We start from the raw sequence: 23,185 nt of genomic DNA on the forward strand, positions 1-23,185 counted from the left end.
TCGAAAGGTTCAGGTCAACCATCGGTTCGACCCGAACATTGGCTGTTCGAGGTTCGGCCGAATTCCGAACTTTTTGCTGAAAAAGTTCGGAATTTGGCAACCAGAACTGACCAAAATGCAATGGGACAGGAAATGGGCTTTAAAAGCCCGTGATTGGACCAGAACTATTAGTAAAAGCCAATTGAGGGGGCAGGAGAATGCTAGGAATGTGATTGGAGTGACTAGGGGGTCCACAGGCCAATCATTAGTGAATACGCCCCCCAGTATATAAGATAGCCCCGCCAAATTCCTAGCATTGTAATACAGGGATGTGGAAGAGAATGGAAGCAGTTCTGTTACTTCTCCTTCAAAAGTGTAATTTAGCAATTATTAGTGTGAGGAAAGGGATATCTAGTGTAGTTAGGGTGCTTTTTTCCACTTTAGATAGAATCAAAAATTTAGTTTCTGTAGGGAAAGTGTTAAGTGCCAGGGTGACCGTAGTGTAGTGTAGGGTGAACTGACAGTGACTGCTATGGCAGGGTGACCAAACCCTTCCATATCAGGGTGACCGCTATAGAAACAAGTTTTGCTTTTTGGCTGCAGGCGTTTATAGGGCTTTTTTGAGGACATGTTTGGAATCAGGCATGACATCTGAACTTGTGTATACGGGTATATATACACACATACTTATATGTATATATACCTAGACATATATAGGTGTGATAGTAGCAGAAATCTATGCTTGCGCTAATTAAATAATTAACACTAATATGGCTCCGCTCCTATCACACCTACAGTATATATGTGTAAGTGTATAAATACATATAAGAATGTGTGTATATATACCCCTATACACAAGTTCAGATGTTTTGCCTGCCTCCAAAGACCCCAAAAAAATGCCCAAAAAAAACCGCCTGCTGCAAAAACACACCTGGGCATTTTTGTAGCTGGCTTTTTTTTGGGCATTTTTTGGGGTCTTTGGAGGCAGGCAAAACATCTGTACTTGTGTATAGGGGTATATATACACACATACTTATATGTATATATACACATACACATATATAGGTGTGAAAGTAGCAGAAATCTATGCTTGCGCTAATTAAAAAATTAACACTAATATGGCTTCTCTCCTATCACACCTATATATGTGTATGTGTATAAATACATATAACGTGTGTATATATATCCCTATAAAGAAGTTCAGATGTTTTGCCTGCCTCCAAAGACCCCAAAAAAATGCCTGCAACAACACACCTGGGCGTTTTTTTTTTGGCGCTAGCGTTTTTTTGGGCATTTTTTGGGCGTCTTTGGAAGCAGGCAAAACATCTGAACTTGTGTATAGGGGTATATATACACACATACTTATATGTATTTTTAGACTTACACATATACATATAGGTGTGATAGGAGCAGAGCCATATTAGTGTTAATTATTTAATAAGCGCAAGCATAGATTTCTGCTACTATCACACCTATATATGTCTAGGTGTATATATACATATAAGTATGTGTGTATATATACTCCTATACACAAGTTCAGATGTTTTGCCTGCTTCCAAAGACGCCCAAAAAAATGCCCAAAAAACGCTAGCGCCAAAAAAAAACGCCCAGGTGTGTTGTTGCAGGCATTTTTTTGGGGTCTTTGGAGGCAGGCAAAACATCTGAACTTGTGTATAGTGATATATATGCACACACACTTATATGTATTTTTACATTTACACATATATAGGTATGATAGGAGCGGAGCCATATTAGTGTTAATTATTTAATTAGCGCAAGCATAGATTTCTGCTACTATCACACCTATATATGTCTAGGTGTATATATACATATAAGTATGCGTGTATATATACCCCTATACACAAGTTCAGATAATTTCCTGCCTCCAAAGACCCCAAAAAATGCCCCAAAAAAAACGCCTGCTACTAAACCGGCAAGGTGTGAAAATAGCGGAGCCATATCCCTGTTCTATAAGTGACCTAATACAAACAATCTTTTTTTTTTCTGGCTCTGGACATGCTACAGAGCTGAAACTTCACAGGTACACTTTTTAGACCCCCAGACACTAAATCAAAAGAAATTTTCTTTTTTTTTTTTCTTTTTTTTTAATTTTTTCAATAATTGGCTCTCTATCAAAAATGACAATTTTTAAGAACTTTTTTGTGTGATTAATAGTCCCTGGGGCATGACCCAGAACCCTAGGCACTTTTTAGGGGCATTTATTGGGTTTTAGGGCTTCAAAATAGTGTTTTTTGATTACCGAAGTTCGGGTCCCATTGATTTCAATGGGGTTCTGCTATCCGGGCCGAACCGAACGGGAAGTTCGGATGTTCTGGCCGAACCGAACTTTTGAAAAATTCGATCATCCCTAATCTGGACCTTGGATCCCGGGGGAGGTTTGGATGTCCTAGACTGCAGGAAGCATCCCACCGCTGCCACCAGTGTAACGGAACCTCAGACCCACACTGTACTTGTGGTCTTCCGTCAGTATACGGCTTCCTCCCAGTCGTGAACATAGATATCAGATTTTCCCAGCCGCCCTCCATACAATGCTAGCTGACAACTTATCTTGTATAAGTTTTGGAACCTTCCAGGATAAGAAGTGTTTATTCAAACACAGACACAAAGAGATATACACTATGGGACAACCCCCCCTCCCCCTTAGCAGCCAATCCACATACACATATACATCCCATAATAGGTTGATCTTAAGGCAGACAGAAACAATAGAACAATGGGATACGGGTACTTACCAATAACAAACTCCACCCCACCTCACTATCTAGCAAGGGTCTATGAGAGACTCCAACAATATTCTAGCAATCTGAAAAGTCAAACTGTTCATCTTCATATATTTCCTGAGGGACATTGTTCAGAAATATTATTGTCCCAAGTGAAACAGGCTCTCCCCCAACACAAACCCCACATATAGAACCCAGGATAACCGGGGTAACGTGAAATGCGGTGTGGTTGTACAGCGAGTCTGATTAGTGCAGACCAGACTGGGGTTCCTGGTCACCCTGTGCCCCTAATAGACACAGGGTGACTTACACATAAGAGGGGCCAGGGAAGCTGAACAAGGAGTTTCCCAACCTCTCTAAAGTAATCTGGGTTCCACAATCCCCCCATCCAGAGTGACTCCCGTCACACCCTCCTCTCCACTACGTCCCTGCCCTCCCCAACATCCCCCCTCCACTTCTTCCCCACTTGCCCCAACATCCCCCCTCCACTTCTTCCTCACCTGCCCCAACAACCCCCCCTCCACACCTTTCCCACCCGCACTCACAGCCCCCCTCCACAGCTTTCCCACTCACCCCCCACACCCCCCCTCCACCACTTCCCCACTCACCCCAACACCCCCCTTCCACCACTTCCCCACCTACCCCCCTCAACTGTTTCCCCACCCGCCTCAACAACCCCCCCCTCCAACACTTCCCCACCCGCCACAACAACCCCCCTCCCCCCACCACTTCCCCACACGCCCCAACAACCCTCCTCCATCATGTCCCCACCTGCTCCATCAACCTCCTTCACCATGTCCCCACCCACCCCATCAATGCCTTTCCCCAAACCCCCACCTGCCACATTAACCTCCTTCACCATGTCCCCACCAACCCCATCAACTCCCTCCACCATGTCCCCACCACTCATCCCCATATTTGTTCCTCAATCTTCTTTGCAGAAAATGAACCTTGAAGCGTTTGATCATTTTGTTACTTCCGGGTTCAAAGCCTTCATTCTCTGGGTGCTATATCCGGGGGAGGAGGTAGCTATTCATGAACAATCTGTCCTTGACGTGCTGCCGTGGAGGGCAGAGGAGACATTGGGGGGTCCAAGAGAAGTATCCATAAAGAGGACCTGTCACCTGATCATGCTATCAATAGGGGGCTTGTTAGCAGCCATCAGAATTGTTCCTTACTTTCTGTCTAATTTAAATATGTTTTAAAGTGGAAGTCCAGCCAAAGCTTTATATAGTTTTGGATGGAGTGGGGGGGGGGGGAGTATCTGTCAGGTTTTACTGCTATTCGGGGCTCTGTTAGGAGATTTCCCATTACTTCCTGTCCTACTAATCTACTAATAGTGTTTTACCAAGCAAGGAGTGAGGGAAAGCCTACATGTCTTTTCTTTAGAAGAAGGTTGGAACCCCTGCCAGGTGTTTATTTCTGTCTGTGTCCTTGGTGTAGATTTTTCTCCTTCGGATGACACCGCTGTCTGAGTATAAATCTAAAAGAGCCTCGGATAGCAGAGAGAAGCTGACAGCTTTGCCATTAAGTCTATTGACCTTTTCCGACAGAAGAACCAGGCTAGGCTGTCCCTGGGGACAGAGGAGAAGATTTGGCCACACCCAGGCTAGGCTGTCCCTGGGGACAGAGGAGAAGATTTGGCCACACCCAGGCTAGGCTGTCCCTGGGGACAGAGGAGGAGATTTGGCCACACCCAGGCTAGGCTGTCCCTGGGGACAGAGGAGAAGATTTGGCCACACCCAGGCTAGGCTGTCCCTGGGGACAGAGGAGGAGATTTGGCCACACCCAGGCTAGGCTGTCCCTGGGGACAGAGGAGAAGATTTGGCCACACCCAGGCTAGGCTGTCCCTGGGGACAGAGGAGAAGATTTGGCCACACCCAGGCTGGAGGAACCATAGGAATTGAAGTGAAGTTCTCAACAGCCATCCGACCTACCTGTTATATAGGACAATATCGGGTCTCCATACATAACTACTTGGTATACGGATGGTATCCAGACCATCATATTCCTCCTTGTTCCAGCGCAGGTAGGCATCGAACCACACCTGCCGGATCCACAGATACGCCATTAGGATCTGATTACGCTCATCCTAGGAGAGACCAGAAGGAGAAGGTGGTGAGGACAATAGTGGTCAACCAGAAGGAGAAGACAATAGTGGTCACCTAGAAGACAATAGTGGTCACCTAGAAGACAATAGTGGTCACCTAGAAGACAATAGTGGTCACCTAGAAGACAATAGTGGTCACCAAGAAGACAATAGTGATCACCTAGAAGACAATTGTGGTCACCTAGAATACAATAGTGGTCACCTAGAAGACAATAGTGGTCACCTAGAAGACAATAGTGGTCACCAAGAAGACAATAGTGGTCACCTAGAAGACAATAGTGGTCACCTAGAAGACAATAGTGGTCACCTAGAAGACAATAGTGATCACCTAGAAGACAATTGTGGTCACCTAGAATACAATAGTGGTCACTTAGAAGACAATAGTGGTCACCTAGAAGACAATAGTGGTCATCTAGAAGACAATAGTGGTCACCGAGAAGACAATAGTGGTCACGAGAAGACAATAGTGGTCACCAAGAAGACAATAGTGGTCACCTAGAAGACAATAGTGGTCACCGAGAAGACAATAGTGGTCACCTAGAAGACAATAGTGGTCACCGAGAAGACAATAGTGGTCACCGAGAAGACAATAGTGGTCAACCAGAAGACAATAGTGGTCACCTAGAAGACAATAGTGGTCACCTAGAAGACAATAGTGGTCACCGAGAAGACAATAGTGGTCACCTAGAAGACAATAGTGGTCACCTAGAAGACAATAGTGGTCACGAGAAGACAATAGTGGTCACCGAGAAGACAATAGTGGTCACCTAGAAGACAATAGTGGTCACCTAGAAGACAATAGTGGTCACCTAGAAGACAATAGTGGTCACCGAGAAGACAATAGTGGTCACCTAGAAGACAATAGTGGTCACCTAGAAGACAATAGTGGTCACCTAGAAGACAATAGTGGTCACCGAGAAGACAATAGTGGTCACCTAGAAGACAATAGTGGTCACCGAGAAGACAATAGTGGTCACCGAGAAGACAATAGTGGTCACCTAGAAGATAATAGTGGTCAATTATTCCGACATTGACTGGGAAGAGGGGACTGCACACTCGCATAAGGCCCGTCTATTCACGGAAACCTTACAGGATAACTACATGTCACAGTTGGTGGATTCCCCTACTAGAGAGAATGCAATCCTGGATCTATTGATCACTAATGACCCAGACATAATCTCGGAGGTAGGAGTCCAGGACAATCTGGGCTCTAGCGATCACAGGATGATCACATTTAGTATAAATAACAATATAACAAGGCAAGTGGGGAACATAAGAACCCTAAACTTCAGAAGGGCAGACTTTCCAAAATTGTACTCAATGATGGAAAGGGTAAACTGGGACCAAACCCTGGGATCCCTGACCACTGAGGAAAAATGGGAATGCTTTAGGAACATATTAAGCAAAGGCATCTTGCAGTGCATTCCTATGGGGAATAAATTTAGAAGAGACAAAGCCAAACCTGGCTGGCTAAACAGTAGCGTTAAAAAACTTATTAAGGGAAAAAAATTGGCCTTCAAGAAATATAAATCAGAGGGCACCGTATCGGCCTTCCAGCAATACAAGGAGGAAAATAAGAAGTGTAAACACGAAATCAAGATGGCTAAAATCAACTTTGAGAGACAAATAGCGGAGGATAGTAAAAAAAACCCAAAGAAATTCTTTAAATATATCAACAGCAAAAAAACTAGGGCAGAGCATATTGCACACATAATTAACGATGATGGGAGGATGGTTACAGAGGACACTGAAAAAGCAACCGTGCTGAATGCTTTTTTCTCGTCAGTCTTTATGCAGGAAAAGGAGGGGTACACTGACCATGACTGTATGGTTAGTAGTAATACACAGGACTTGCCACTATGGCTAACAGAGGGGGAAATCAGGGAAAGACTGGATAAACTTAACACAAACAAATCACCAGGCCCGGATGGCGTACATCCGAGAGTGCTCAAGGAACTCAGTATGGTTATATCTAGACCACTGTTCCTAATCTTTGCTGACAGTATTAGGACAGGAGATGTACCAGGGGATTGGAGGAAGGCTAACGTGATTCCGATATTCAAAAAGGGCCAGAGACATATCCCGGGAAATTATAGGCCTGTCAGTTTGACATCAATAGTATGTAAACTTCTGGAGGGGATGATAAGGGACTATATCGTAGAGTATGCTAAAGACAACAACATCATCAGTAGTAACCAACACGGGTTTACAAATGGGCGTTCTTGTCAAACCAATCTCTTAGCATTCTACGAGGAGGTGAGCTGTGAGCTAGATAGGGGGAGACCAGTGGATGTGGTGTACTTGGATTTCGCTAAGGCGTTTGATACAGTTTCCCACAAGCGCTTAATTTATAAAATAAGGTCTGCAGGTATCGACAGCAGGGTTTGCTCTTGGATACGGAACTGGCTAAAAGCCCGTGTCCAAAGGGTGGTAATAAACAGCGCATACTCAGACTGGGCTGAGGTAGTAAGCGGGGTGCCCCAGGGCTCAGTCCTGGGACCAACCTTGTTCAATTTATTCATAAACAGCATTGAGGCCGGGATCAGTAGTTCGTTATCAGTTTTTGCAGATGACACAAAATTGGGCAGGGCAATAACTGCACAGCATGAAGCAGATATCCTACAGAATGACCTGGACAAAATTACGGAGTGGGCAACGACATGGAAAATGAGGTTTAATGTGGAGAAGTGTAAGGTTTTGCACTTGGGGACCAAAAACATAAAAACACAATACATGTTAGGAGGGGAACCCTTGGGGGACTCAAAAATGGAGAAAGATCTGGGAGTCTTGGTTGATGATAGATTAGGCAACAGCATGCAATGCCAAGCGGCAGCTTCCAAAGCCAACAGAATATTAGCATGCATAAAGAAAGGGATGTATTCCAGAGATAAGACTATAATCCTTCCACTTTATAAAACTCTGGTCCGACCGCATCTGGAGTATTCTGTCCAGTTCTGGTCGCCAGTCCTCAGGAGGGATGTGTTGGAGCTGGAGAGAGTCCAGAGAAGGGCAACTAAACTAATTAGGGGATTGGAGGACCTTACCTATGAAGAGCGGCTGCAATCGCTCGATTTATTTTCCCTGGAGAAGAGACGTCTGAGAGGGGACATGATAGCAATTTATAAATATCTTAATGGGGATCTCAGCTTAGAAAAAAAGCTGTTCATTCGAAGGAATTGCATGAGGACTCGAGGACATACAATGCGATTAGAGGAGAAGCGTTTTAACCTCAGGCAACGTGGGGGGTTCTTTACTGTTAGGGCTACAAGATTGTGGAATTGTCTACCACAAGAGGTGGTTTCTGCGGGTAGTATGGTGACTTTCAAAAGACTCTTAGACGTACATCTCAAGGATCAGGAGATAAAGGGCTATGTTAGATGATTACAGTCACACACACCTACACAGGTTGAACTGGATGGACTATTGTCTTTATTCAACCTCACCTACTATGTAACAATAGTGGTCACGAGAAGACAATAGTGGTCACCGAGAAGACAATAGTGGTCACCGAGAAGACAATAGTGGTCACCTAGAAGACAATAGTGGTCACCGAGAAGACAATAGTGGTCACCTAGAAGACAATAGTGGTCACCTAGAAGACAATAGTGGTCAATCAGAAGGCGAGGACAATAGTGGACAGGTCCATGTCTCTCTATGTGTCAATCATTTCCCATTACATAAGATAAATGTCCCCGCCAGGCTCACTTTACTGACTGCTTGGCCTGTGTGGAAGTGAGTTCTGGAGCCACCATATTGGAGTAACAAGCATGGACACAGATCTGACTGGTCACTATAGGTTGATTGTCCTCTATGTTCTTACCTACAGCTGTGATAGCAACCCAATGTGTTCCAGCCTAGAATTAGGCTGATGGCCAGACACACGGGTCACATGATGGACCTCAGTCCCTCCAGTCTGTGTCCCCATTAAAGGGGGAGGGTTAGACCCTTTCTCTGTGTCCCCATGGCAGAGATTGGCCCCCGCTTTTTGTTCTGATGTGACAAGGACAGAAAGTGATCTCATATCTCTATGATGGGGTCAGAAGGATGACATTTATTATAGTGGGGGAGGTTACAGCATATTTTCGGCTGTTATTGCCCTCCTTGTCTAGATGCTCCCAGAACCCCCACATTTTATCTCCTGGTGTCATCCAAACACCAACCGAGGGAACAACTGGAACCGGAACCCAGGCAGCAATCAACACCCTCTGCTCTGATCCCTATTTTCTAAAATAAAGTTTTGGCCTAGAGTCCGGCTTTCATTATATTTTATTATCCGGCTGCCCTCAAATATTATTATTATTAAAAAATGTATTACATGAGACCGGATTCCCAAAGCTTAATGTCTTAGCTAAAGAGAAAGCACAGCAAATGCTTTGTCTCTGATTGAAATTAAATGGGGGGGGGGGGGGGGGCGAAGCCACAACTGTGGAGGGGGAGGAGTCACTGCTCTTACTTATCCCCTTGTGTGTAAATTTCACTTTCAGCTATTGAGCATTGTGAACAACATAATATTTTCACCAGAACAGAAAAGTTATATTCAGAGAGGGCCTAGAAAAAAACTCACCCCTGGCCTCAAATCTCCGTTCTGACCTCAATCCTCCCCTATGGCCTAAATCCTCCTCTCTGGCCTCAAGCCTCCTCTCTGGCCTCAATCCTCCTCTCTAGCCTCAATCCTCCTCTCTGACCTCAGTCCTCCTCTCTAGCCTCAATCCTCCTCTCTGACCTCAGTCCTCCTCTCTAGCCTCAATCCTCCTCTCTGACCTCAGTCCTCCTCTCTAGCCTCAATCCTCCTCTCTGGCCTCAATCCTCCTCTCTGACCTCAGTCCTCCTCTCTGGCCTCAATCCTCCCCTATGACCTCAATCCTCCTCCCTGGCCTCAATCCTCCTCTCTGGCCTCAATCCTCCTCTCTGACCTCAGTCCTCCTCTCTGGCCTCAATCCTCCCCTATGGCCTTAATCCTCCTCTCTGGCCTCAATCCTCCTCTCTGACCTCAGTCCTCCTCTCTAGCCTCAATCCTCCTCTCTGGCCTCAATCCTCCACTCTGGCCTCAATCCTCCTCTCTGGCCTCAATCCTCCTCTCTGGCCTCAATCCTCCTCTCTGGCCTCAATCCTCCTCTCTGACCTCAGTCCTCCTCTCTGGCCTCAGTCCTCCTCTCTGGCCTCAATCCTCCTCTCTGACCTCAGTCCTCCTCTCTGGCCTCAATCCTCCTCTCTGGCCTCAATCCTCCTCTCTGACCTCAGTCCTCCTCTCTGGCCTCAATCCTCCTCTCTGGCCTCAATCCTCCTCTCTGACCTCAGTCCTCCTCTCTGGCCTCAATACTCCCCTATGACCTCAATCCTCCTCCCTGGCCTCAATTCTCCTCTCTGGCCTCAATCCTCCTCTCTGGCCTCAATTCTCCTCTCTGACCTCAGTCCTCCTCTCTGACCTCAGTCCTCCTCTCTGGCCTCAATCCTCCTCTCTGGCTTCAGTCCTCCTCTCTGGCCTCAATCCTCCTCTCTGGCCTCAGTCCTCCTCTCTGGCCTCAATCCTCCTCTCTGGCCTCAGTCCTCCTCTCTGGCCTCAGTCCTCCTCTCTTGCCTCAGTCCTCCTCTCTGGCCTCAATCATTCTCTCAGGTCTCAGTCCTCCTCTCTGGCCTCAATCCTTCTCTCTGGCCTCAGTCCCCTTCTCTGGGCTTAATCCTTTTCCTTCTCTCTGACCTCAATCCTTCTCTCTGGCTGCAAAACTCCTCTCTGGCCTCAATCCTATTTTCTGGCCTCAATCTTTCTCTCTGGCCTCAATCCTCCTGTCTTGCCTCAATCCTCCTCTCTGGCCTCAGTCCTCCTCTCTGGCTTTAAATTCTCCTCTCTGGCCCCAATCCTCCCCTCTGGCTTTAATTCTCTTCTCTGACCTCAATCATTCCCTCTGGGCTCAAACTTTCTCTCTGACCTCAATCCTCCTCTGTGGACCCAATCCTCTTCTCTTGCCTCAGCCCTTCTCTTGACCTGAATCCTCCTCTCTAACCTCAACCCTCCTCTCTGACCTGAATCCTCCTCTCTGGCCTCAATCCTTCTCTCTGGTCTCATTATTTTTCTCTGGCCTCAATCATTCTCTCTGGCCTCAATCCTCCTCTCTGGCCTCAATCCTCCTCTCTGACCTGAATCCTCCTCTCTGGCCTCAATCCTTCTCTCTGGCCTCAGTCCTCCTCTCTGGCCTCAGTCCTCCTCTCTGGCCTCAGTCCTCCTCTCTTGCCTCAGTCCTCCTCTCTGGCCTCAGTCCTCCTCTCTTGCCTCAGTCCTCCTCTCTTGCCTCAGTCCTCCTCTCTGGCCTCAGTCCTCCTCTCTGGCCTCAATCTTCCTCTCTGGCCTCAGTCCTCCTCTCTGGCCTCTCTCTGACCTCAATCCTTCTCTCTGGCCTCAGTCTTCTTCTCTGGCCTCAATCCTCCACTCTGGCCTCTGGCCCCTCTAGCCTTAATCCTTCTCTATGACCTCAGGCCTCCTCTCTAAACCCAATCCTCTTATTTGGCCTCAATCCTCCTCTCTGACCTCAGTCCTCCTCTGTGCCATCAATCCTCCTCTCCAGTGCTCTTCTCCAGCCCCTGCTCCCTAGACTCTCACTCTCTGTCATTCATTACTGCTCATCTTCTGGCTGTACAGTTGGGGGAGTTATCAGATGAGGCTTCCCATGGGTTGTGGTTTGGGGTATTGAATTGCTTTAAATTCTGCAGCAATCTCATGGAAAACCTTCTTTATAGACTTCTCCGGCCTGGAAGTATTTGTGTCCTTCAATGTCACCCCCCCCCCCCCACACTCTCAGGTTTTCATTTTAGGGGATCGCTCTATGAGATTAAACACATGGGGGATTATTTAATGAGCAGTAGAGGTGCGGAGTGCCTCCACATTCCAGAGACACCAACCTGATAAATTCTGATTGGATGCTGCGAGGACCGCCCTTTCATTTGAGTGCTCTGTGGTTAGGGCCAGCTCAGAAGGGTTTATATGGGTCTAGAGGTATCAGGGTATAGAGGTATATAGGTGTGTAGAGGTATAGGGTATTAAGGAATAGAGGTGTATACATGTATATAGAGGTATAGGGTATGAAGGTATAGAGGTGTATACAGGTATTTCCAGGTATAGGGTATGAGGGTATAGAGGTGTATACAGGTATATCCAGGTATAGGGTATGAGGGTATAGAGGTGTATACAGGTATATCCAGGTATAGGGTATGAAGGTATAGAGGTGTATACAGGTATTTCCAGGTATAGGGTATGAGGGTATAGAGGTGTATACAGGTATATTCAGGTATAGGGTATGAGGGTATAGAGGTATATACAGGTATATCCAGGTATAGGGTATGAAGGTATAGAGGTGTATACAGGTATATCCAGGTATATGGTATGAAGGGATAGAGGTGTATACATGTATATCCAGGTATAGGGTATGAGGGTATAGAGGTGTATACATGTATATAGAGGTATAGGGTATGAGGGTATAGAGGTGTATACAGGTATATCCAGGTATAGGGTATGAGGGTATAGAGGTGTATACATGTATATCCAGGTATAGGGTATGAGGGTATAGAGGTGTATACAGGTATATCCAGGTATAGGGTATGAAGGTATAGAGGTGTATACATGTATATCCAGGTATATGGTATGAGGGTATAGAGGTGTATACATGTATATAGAGGTATAGGGTATGAAGGTATAGAGGTGTATACAGGTATATCCAGGTATAGGGTATGAGGGTATAGAGGTGTATACATGTATATCCAGGTATAGGGTATGAGGGTATAGAGGTGTATACATGTATATAGAGGTATAGGGTATGAGGGTATAGAGGTGTATACAGGTATATCCAGGTATAGGGTATGAGGGTATAGAGGTGTATACATGTATATCCAGGTATAGGGTATGAGGGTATAGAGGTGTATACAGGTATATCCAGGTATAGGGTATGAAGGTATAGAGGTGTATACATGTATATCCAGGTATATGGTATGAGGGTATAGAGGTGTATACATGTATATAGAGGTATAGGGTATGAAGGTATAGAGGTGTATACAGGTATATCCAGGTATAGGGTATGAAGGTATAGAGGTGTATACATGTATATCCAGGTATAGGGTATGAGGGTATAGAGGTGTATACAGGTATATCCAGGTATAGGGTATGAAGGTATAGAGGTGTATACAGCTATATCCAGGTATAAGGTATGAAGGTATAGAGGTGTATACAGGTATATCCAGGTATAGGGTATGAGGGTATAGAGGTGTATACATGTATATCCAGGTATAGGGTATGAGGGTATAGAGGTGTATACAGGTATATCCAGGTATAGGGTATGAAGGTATAGAGGTGTATACATGTATATCCAGGTATATGGTATGAGGGTATAGAGGTGTATACATGTATATAGAGGTATAGGGTATGAAGGTATAGAGGTGTATACAGGTATATCCAGGTATAGGGTATGAAGGTATAGAGGTGTATACATGTATATCCAGGTATAGGGTATGAGGGTATAGAGGTGTATACAGGTATATCCAGGTATAGGGTATGAAGGTATAGAGGTGTATACAGCTATATCCAGGTATAAGGTATGAAGGTATAGAGGTGTATACAGGTATATTCAGGTATAGGGTATGAAGGTATAGAGGTGTATACAGGTATATTCAGGTATAGGGTATGAAGGTATAGAGGTGTATACAGGTATGTCCAGGTATAGGGTATGAAGGTATAGAGGTGTATACATGTATATCCAGGTATAGGGTATGAGGGTATAGAGGTGTATACAGGTATATCCAGGTATAGGGTATGAAGGTATAGAGGTGTATACATGTATATAGAGGTATAGGGTATGAAGGTATAGAGGTGTATACAGGTATATCCAGGTATAGGGTATGAAGGTATAGAGGTGTATACAGCTATATCCAGGTATAAGGTATGAAGGTATAGAGGTGTATACAGGTATATTCAGGTATAGGGTATGAAGATATAGAGGTGTATACAGGTATATTCAGGTATAGGGTATGAAGGTATAGATGTGTATACATGTATATCCAGGTATAGGGTATGAGGGTATAGAGGTGTATACAGCTATATCCAGGTATAGGGTATGAAGGTATAGAGGTGTATACAGCTATATCCAGGTATAGGGTATGAAGGTATAGATGTGTATACAGCTATATCCAGGTATATGGTATGAAAGTATAGAGGTGTATACATGTATATAGAGGTATAGGGTATGAGGGTATAGAGGTGTATACAGGTATATCCAGGTATAGGGTATGAAGGTATAGAGGTGTATACAGGTATATCCAGGTATAGGGTATGACGGTATAGAGGTGTATACAGGTGTATAGAGGTATAGGGTATGAAGGTATAGAGGTGTATACAGGTATATCCAGGTATAGGGTATGAGGGTATAGAGGTGTATACAGGTGTATAGAGGTATAGGGTATGAAGGTATAGAGGTGTATACAGGTATATCCAGGTATAGGGTATGAAGGTATAGAGATGTAGACATTTGTAGGTGTTGTGGTGTAGAGTCTGGCAGGGAGCTGGGAAAAGTCCTGTTTGGGATTTCCACATCTCCTCGCCTCCTTTCGGGAACCTCTGATCCTCTGTCCACTCTGGGTGGTGCAATTCTCCATTGCAGGCAATGTAGACTCACCTGGACACAGTCAGAGCTCTGCATCCCGGGAAGCGGACAGGTCGTGTCTGTTAGAGGTAAAGGTTGGTAAAAAGTAAAAAAACTGTGAGTGTACAACCTGTACACACCTTTATATCACCTGTATATAACCTGTACACACCTTTATACAACCTGTACAGCACCTTTATATCACCTGTATATAACCTGTACAGCACCTTTATATCACCTGTATATAACCTGTACATACCTTTATATCTCCTGTATACAACCTGTACACACCTTTATATCACCTGTATATAACCTGTACACACCTTTATACAACCTGTACAGCACCTTTATATCACCTGTATATAACCTGTACAGCACCTTTATATCACCCGTATATAATCTGTACACACCTTTATATCACCTGTATATAACCTGTACACACCTTTATATAACCTGTAAATACCTTTATATCACCTGTATACAATCTGTACAGCACCTTTTATATCACCTGTATATAACCTGTACACACCTTTATATCATCTGTATACCACCTGTACACACCTTTATATAACATGTACAGCACCTTTATATCACCTGTATACAACCTGTACAGCACCTGTATACAACCTGTACAGCACCTGTATACAACCTGTACAGCACCTGTATATCACCTGTATACAACCTGTACAGCACCTTTATATCACCTTTATATCACCTTTATATAACCTGTACACACATTTTATATCACCTGTATACCACTTGTATACTATCTGTGCACACTTGTATATCACCAGTATATAACCATTATACGCAGGTACACTACCTTTATATCACCTGTATACAATCTGTACAGCACCTTTTATATCACCTTTATATCACCTATATACCACCTGTACACACCTTTATACAACCTGTACACACCTTTATACAACCTGTACACACCTATATACCACCTGTACACACCTTTATACAACCTGTACACACCTTTATACAACCTGTACACACCTTTATATCACCTGTATATAACCTGTACACACCTGTATACAACCTGTACACACCTTTATATCACCTGTATACCACCTGTACACACCTGTATACAACCTGTACACACCTTTATATCACCTGTATACCACCTGTACAGTATCTGCAATGTGAGATATGAGATGGATGGGGATACCCCTGGTCTGGGGTGGTAAGCGGGGTCCCCCAAGGCTCAGTCCTGGGACCAACCTTGTTCAATTTATTCATAAACAGCATTGAGGTCGGGATCAGGAGTTCGATATCAGTTTTTGCAGATGACACAAAATTGGGCAGGTGTAACGCTCCTGCGTTTTTATAGTAAGCTGGATTTGCAGCTGCAGAATCTCCACTCAGTAGTCATGTAGAGATGTGTTGGAATACCAGATCCAACTCTCCAGACTCATCACTGTGGGCCTGTCTGCTTCAGCATACAGATATACACACACTCAATAAGATGTTCCTGGAGTGATAGGATGTATATGATAGTATGGAGGTGATGTGCTGAAGGGACAGGTGTGAACAGTGACAGTAATGATAAGCACTTGATAGTAATGTTCAGGAGAGTAGTAGATGGTAATAGGTAGAATGCAGATAGGTTAGTAATCATGTATGGTAACAGGTGGTAAGGACAGCAGATGACATATACAGGATAGACTAACCCAGTGCAAGGATAGATGGTAGTAGACTCAAGAGCTAGCAATCTATGTAACAGTGCAGATGATAGAATTAGTATGCATAGATAGTAACAGTCCTTAATGTGCAGAAGTAGATAGTGTAAGTTAGGTTATGGAGGATTCCCCTGTGGGGTACTTATCACTGGTAAGGTTAGTAAGTAGAGGTGTCCAGTAGTGAGGGAGTGATCCGGTAGCGAGATACAGGGATCAGTAGCGAGGTTCCGGTCTGTTCCAGGTAGAGGAGAATAGCTGGAGGTTCCGGCAGCATAAGTCAAAGCTTGTAAGCATGCGGTTTGAACGAACAATGTGAGAGAGAACGCCGGCGATTGAAATAGCCGCTCAGAGCGTCGCTCAGCGATGACGTCATCCGGCTTAAAGGTATATGCGTTCCACCTAACTAGAAAGGTGGGACGCAATATAGAAAGGAAAATGGGCAATAAGGGTACCAAAGGTACCAGAATCTTACAGCAGGGCAATAACTGCACAGCATGAAGCAGATATCCTACAGAATGACCTGGACAAAATAACGGAGTGGGCAACGACATGGCAAATGAGGTTTAACGTGGAGAAGTGTAAGGTTTTGCACTTGGGGACTAAAAACATAAAAGCACAATACACGTTAGGAGGGGAACCCTTGGGGGAATCAAAAATGGAGAAGGATCTGGGAGTCTTGGTTGATGATAGATTAGGCAACAGCATGTAATGCCAAGTGGCAGCTGCCAAAGCCAGCAGAATATCAGCATGCATAAAGAAAGGGATGTATTCCAGAGATAAGACTATAATCCTTCCACTTTATAAAACTCTGGTCCGACCGCATCTGGAGTATTCTGTCCAGTTCTGGTCACCAGTCCTCAGGAGGGATGTGTTGGAACTGGAGAGAGTCCAGAGAAGGGCAACTAAACTAATTAGGGGATTGGAGGACCTTAATTATGAAGAGCGTCTGCAATCGCTCGATTTATTCTCCCTGGAGAAGAGACGCCTGAGAGGGGACATGATAGCAATTTATAAATATCTCAATGGTGATCTCAGCATAGAAAAAAAGCTATTCAGTCGCAAGGATTGCATGAGGACTCGAGGGCATACAATGCGATTAGAGGAGAAGCGTTTTAACCTCAGGCAACGTGGGGGGTTCTGTACTGTTAGAGCTACCAGATTGTGGAATTCTCTACCACAAGAGGTGGTTTATGCAGGAAGTATGGTGACTTTCAAAAGACTCTTAGACTTACATCTCAAGGATCAGAACATTCAGGGGTATGAGAGATGATTACAGCCACACACACCTACACAGGGGGAACTCCGCCCACACACATCTACACAGGGGGAACTCCGCCCACACACATCTACACAGGGGGAACTCCGCCCACACACACCTACACAGGGGGAACTCCGCCCACACACATCTACACAGGGGGAACTCCGCCCACACACATCTACACAGGGGGAACTCCGCCCACACACACCTACACAGGGGGAACTCCGCCCACACACATCTACACAGGGGGAACTCCGCCCGCACACACCTACACAGGGGGAACTGGATGGACTATTGTCTTTATTCAACCTCACCTACTACTATGTAACTATGTAACTAAGGTAAGGAGCTGTGGTGGGGGGGGGGTGCAGTGTCCCTGTTGGAAAATTTTCCATTATTTCCTCTTCTGGTGACAACTGTAACATTTTAGATCTTCTGTCCATTCCTGTCCTCAGTTCTAATGGTGACACCAGGACAAACAGAGAGGGTGAATCTCTCCAGAGGGGACACAGACAGCAGAAATCTCCTGACAGAGGTTCTAACCCCTCATTACTCCATCCAATGTATCCTAATTATACCCTGTTGGTGTTTTTGGGGCATTTTGGAGGATTTTGAAGATCTTTTCATCCTCCTGACACCATAAAATGATCGACTTCCAACCCCCCACAGAGCAGATTATAAGGCTGTGAATGTGACTTCCTCTACAGAGGTGGATTCACCGCCAATGAATGTCACATTCACTGCTTTATAAATACGCCGGTCTATGATGACACCATCAGGGACCAGTGACCGGGACCAGTGACACCATCAGGGACCAGTTACAGGGACCAGTGACAGGGACCAGTGACACCATCAGGGACCAGTGACACCATCAGGGACCAGTGACACCATCAGGGACCAGTTACAGGGACCAGTGACCGGGACCAGTGACACCATCAGGGACCAGTGACACAATGATACATAGAGAAGTCATGGGATCCATCCAACTATTTCACACCAGTTCCCACCTCTGCCTACCCATTGAAGCCAGTACAAAAGGGTTCCTCTATACAGAAAGACTAAGGGGGCACCGACACGCTTCACAGACTAAGGGGGCCCCGACACGCTTCACAGACTAAGGGGGCCCCGACACGCTTCACAGACTAAGGGGGCCCTGACACGCTTCACAGACTAAGGGGGGCCCGACACGCTTCACAGACTAAGGGGGCCCCGACACGCTTCACAGACTAAGGGGGCCCCGACACGCTTCACAGACTAAGGGGGCCCCGACACGCTTCACAGACTAAGGGGGCCCGACACGCTTCACAGACTAAGGGGGCCTCGAAACGCTTCACAGACTAAGGGGGCCCCTACATGCTTCACAGACTAAGGGGGCCCCGACACGCTTCACAGACTAAGGGAGCCCTGACACGCTTCACAGATTAAGGGGGCCCCGACACGCTTCACAGACTAAGGGGGCCCCCGACACGCTTTACAGACTAAGGGTGCCCCGACATGCTTCACAGACTAAGGGGGCCCCGGCACTCTTCACAGACTAAGGGGGCCCCGACATGCTTCACAGACTAAGGGGGCCCCGGCACTCTTCACAGACTAAGGGGGCCCCGACACGCTTCACAGACTAAGGGGGCCCCGACATGCTTCACAGACTAAGGGGGCCCCGACACTCTTCACAGACTAAGGGGGCCCCGACACGCTTCACAGACTAAGGGGGTCCCGACACGCTTCACAGACTAAGGGGGTCCCGACACGCTTCACAGACTAAGGGGGCCCCGGCACTCTTCACAGACTAAGGGGGCCCCGACATGCTTCACAGACTAAGGGGGTCCCGACACTCTTCACAAACTAAGGGGGCCCCGACACGCTTCACAGACTAAGAACCCCCTCCACCCCCACCCTGATTTTCCGCAGTGACTCTACCATGTCGATGATCTGGGACAGAGTGACCTGCAGGGTGACATTCATCGCCTTGTCCATGTCCTCCACCGGGCGCAGAGCGTTGGAGTAATTCACAAAAAGGTCGTTCATCAGTTTGTAGGCGAATCTTCCCTGAGCCGGCAGAACACCTGAAATGACAGAAGGGGTCAGAGTTACCGACAGAGCGATCAGCGTCTACAGATGGTGCCTGATACCCGGCGCACCACAGATTGAGGAGAATCATGGGAGAAGAGCTGGTAATCCTCCTGTGAGCTCTACAGGGTATATAATACGATAATATACAATCTATGAAAAGGTCGCAGCACTAAAAGTGAGACTTTCCTTGTACACAGAAGTCATGAATAGGATAAATCCTAACCTGTGCTCCCAATATCCCCACCCCCACCCCCCCCCCACCCCTCCAACCTCACAACACAGAAGTCATAAAACACAAATAATAAAATACATCCCTTAGTGAAGCTGATAGACCCATATTCTTCTCAATCTCCACCCACCGCCACCAGGAATCACAGTGTGTGCTTCTCCAATCTCCACCTCCACCAAGAATCACAGTGTGTGCTTCTCCAATCTCCACCTCCACCAGGAATCACAGTGTGTGCTTCTCCAATCTCCACCTCCACCAGTATTCACAGTGTGTGCTTCTCCAATCTCCACCTCCACCAGTATTCACAGTGTGTTCTTCTCCAATCTCCACCTCCACCAGGAATCACAGTGTGTTCTTTCCCAATCTCCACCTCCACCAGGAATCACAGTGTGTGCTTCTCCAATCTCCACCTCCACCAGGAATCACAGTGTGTTCTTCTCCAATCTCCACCTCCACCAGGAATCACAGTGTGTGCTTCTCCAATCTCCACCTCCACCAGGAATCACAGTGTGTGCTTCTCCAATCTCCACCTCCACCAGGAATCACAGTGTGTGCTTCTCCAATCTCCACCTCCACCAGTATTCACAGTGTGCGCTTCTCCAATCTCCACCTCCACCAAGAATCACAGTGTGTTCTTCTCCAATCTCCACCTCCACCAGGATTCACAGTGTGTGCTTCTCCAATCTCCACCTCCACCAGGAATCACGGTGTGTGCTTCTCCAATCTCCACCTCCACCAGGAATCACAGTGTGTGCTTCTCCAATCTCCACCTCCACCAGGAATCACAGTGTGTGCTTCTCCAATCTCCACCTCCATCAGGAATCACAGTGTGTGCTTCTCCAATCTCCACCTCCACCAGGAATCACAGTGTGTGCTTCTCCAATCTCCACCTCCACCAGGAATCACAGTGTGTGCTTCTCCAATCTCCACCTCCACCAGGAATCACAGTGTGTTCTTCTCCAACCTCCACCTCAACCAGGAATCACAGTGTGTTCTTCTCCACTCTCCACCTGAACCAGGAATCACAGTGTGTGCTTCTCCAATCCCCACCTCCACCAGGAATCATAGTGTGATCTTCACGCATCTCCACCAGGAATCGTAGTTAGTTCTTTTCAAACCTCCGCTTTTACCAGGAATCACAATGTGTTGTTCTCGAATCTCCATCAATGTTCTCTTGTTTTTTGGGGTAGGTGGAGATTTGAAAAGAACACTGTGATTCCTGGTGGAGGTGGAGATTGGAGAAGCACACACTGTGATTCCTGGTAGAGATTGGAGAAGCACACACTGTGATTCCTGGTGGAGGTGGAGATTGGAGAAGAACACACTGTGATTCCTGGTGGAGGTGGAGATTAGAGAAGAACACACTGTGATTCCTGGTGTAGGTGGAGATTGGAGAAGCACACGCTGTGATTCCTGGTTGAGGTGGAGATTGGAGAAGAACACACTATGATTCCTGGTGGAGGTGGAGGTGGAGATTGGAGAAGCACACACTGTGATTCCTGGTGGAGGTGGAGATTGGAGAAGCACACACTGTGATTCCTGGTGGAGGTGGAGATTGGGGAAGCACACACTGTGATTCCTGGTGGAGATTGGAGAAGCACACACTGTGATTCCTGGTGGAGGTGGAGATTGGAGAAGCACACACTGTGATTCCTGGTGGAGGTGGAGATTGGAGAAGCACACTGTGATTCCTGGTGGAGGTGGAGATTGGACAAGCACACACTGTGATTCCTGGTAGAGATTGGAGAAGCACACACTGTGATTCCTGGTGGAGGTGGAGATTGGAGAACACACTGTGATTCCTGGTGGAGGTGGAGATTGAAGAAGAACACGCTGTGATTCCTGGTGGAGGTGGAGATTGAAGAAGAACACGCTGTGATTCCTGGTGGAGGTGGAGATTGAAGAAGAACACGGTGTGATTTCTGGTGGAGGTGGAGGTTGGAGAAGAACACACTGTGATTCCTGGTGGAGGTGGAGATTGGAGAAGCACACACTGTGATTCCTGGTGGAGGTGGAGATTGGAGAAGCACACACTGTGATTCCTGGTGGAGGTGGAGATTGGAGAAGCACACACTGTGATTCCTGGTGGAGGTGGAGATTGGAGAAGCACACACTGTGATTCCTGGTGGAGGTGGAGATTGAGAAGAACACACTGTGATTCCTGGTGGAGGTGGAGATTGGAGAAGCACACACTGTGATTCCTGGTGGAGGTGGAGATTGGAGAAGCACACACTGTGATTCCTGGTGGAGGTGGAGATTGGAGAAGCACACACTGTGATTCCTGGTGGAGGTGGAGATTGAGAAGAACACACTGTGATTCCTGGTGGAGGTGGAGATTGGAGAAGAACACACTGTGATTCCTGGTGGAGTTGAAGATTAGAGAAGAACACACTGTGATTCCTGGTGGAGGTGGAGGTGAAGATTGGAGAAGCACACACTGTGATTCCTGGTGGAGATCGGAGAAGCACACACTGTGATTCCTGGTGGAGGTGGAGATTGGAGAAGCACACACTGTGATTCCTGGTGGAGGTGGAGATTGGAGAACACACTGTGATTCCTGGTGGAGGTGGAGATTGGAGAAGCACACACTGTGATTCCTGGTGGAGGTGGAGATTGGGGAAGCACACACTGTGATTCCTGGTGGAGGTGGGGATTGGAGAAGCACACACTGTGATTCCTGGTGGAGGTGGAGATTTGAGAGGAACACACTGTGATTCCTGATGGAGTTGAAGATTAGAGGAGAACACGCTGTGATTCCTGGTTGAGGTGGAGATTGGAGAAGAACACACTGTGATTCCTGGTGGAGGTGGAGATTGGAGAAGCACACACTGTGATTCCTGGTGGAGGTGGAGGTGGAGATTGGAGAAGCACACACTGTGATTCCTGGTGGAGGTGGAGGTGGAGATTGGAGAAGCACGCTGTGATTCCTGGTGGAGGTGGAGATTGGAGAAGCACACACTGTTATTCCTGGTGGAGGTGGAGATTGGGGAAGAACACACTGTGATTCCTGATGGAGGTGGAGATTGGAGAAGCACACACTGTGATTCCTGGTGGAGGTGGAGATTGGAGAAGCACACACTGTGATTCCTGGTGGAGGTGGAGATTGGAGAAGCACACACTGTGATTCCTGGTGGAGGTGGAGATTGGGGAAGCACACACTGTGATTCCTGGTGGAGATTGGAGAAGCACACACTGTGATTCCTGGTGGAGGTGGAGATTGGAGAAGAACACACTGTGATTCCTGGTGGAGTTGAAGATTAGAGAAGAACACACTGTGATTCCTGGTGGAGGTGAAGATTGGAGAAGCACACACTGTGATTCCTGGTGGAGATCGGAAAAGCACACACTGTGATTCCTGGTGGAGGTGGAGATTGGAGAAGCACACACTGTGATTCCTGGTGGAGGTGGAGATTGGAGAAGCACACACACACTGTGATTCCTGGTGGAGGTGGAGATTGGAGAAGCACACACTGTGATTCCTGGTGGAGGT

The 23,185-nt window shown here is 46.6% G+C and overlaps 1 protein-coding gene across 1 annotated transcript in view; it reads right to left on the reverse strand.

Annotated features, from left to right (window-relative positions):
- Positions 1–23,185, reverse strand: part of LOC309543533 (neuronal acetylcholine receptor subunit alpha-10-like) — a 66,558-nt gene that overhangs the window by 19,027 nt on the left and 24,346 nt on the right. The window contains exons 2-3 of the mRNA XM_082276005.1: positions 19,314–19,459; positions 4,658–4,812 (exon numbers count right to left, since the gene is read on the reverse strand). Coding sequence (XP_082132131.1) covers positions 4,658–4,812; positions 19,314–19,459 — 301 coding nt within the window. The remainder of the gene's footprint in view (positions 1–4,657; positions 4,813–19,313; positions 19,460–23,185) is intronic.

This window comes from Pelophylax lessonae (assembly GCF_965119305.1).
Source record: "Pelophylax lessonae genome assembly, contig: HAP1_SCAFFOLD_172, whole genome shotgun sequence".
Taxonomy (NCBI): Eukaryota; Metazoa; Chordata; class Amphibia; order Anura; family Ranidae; genus Pelophylax; species Pelophylax lessonae.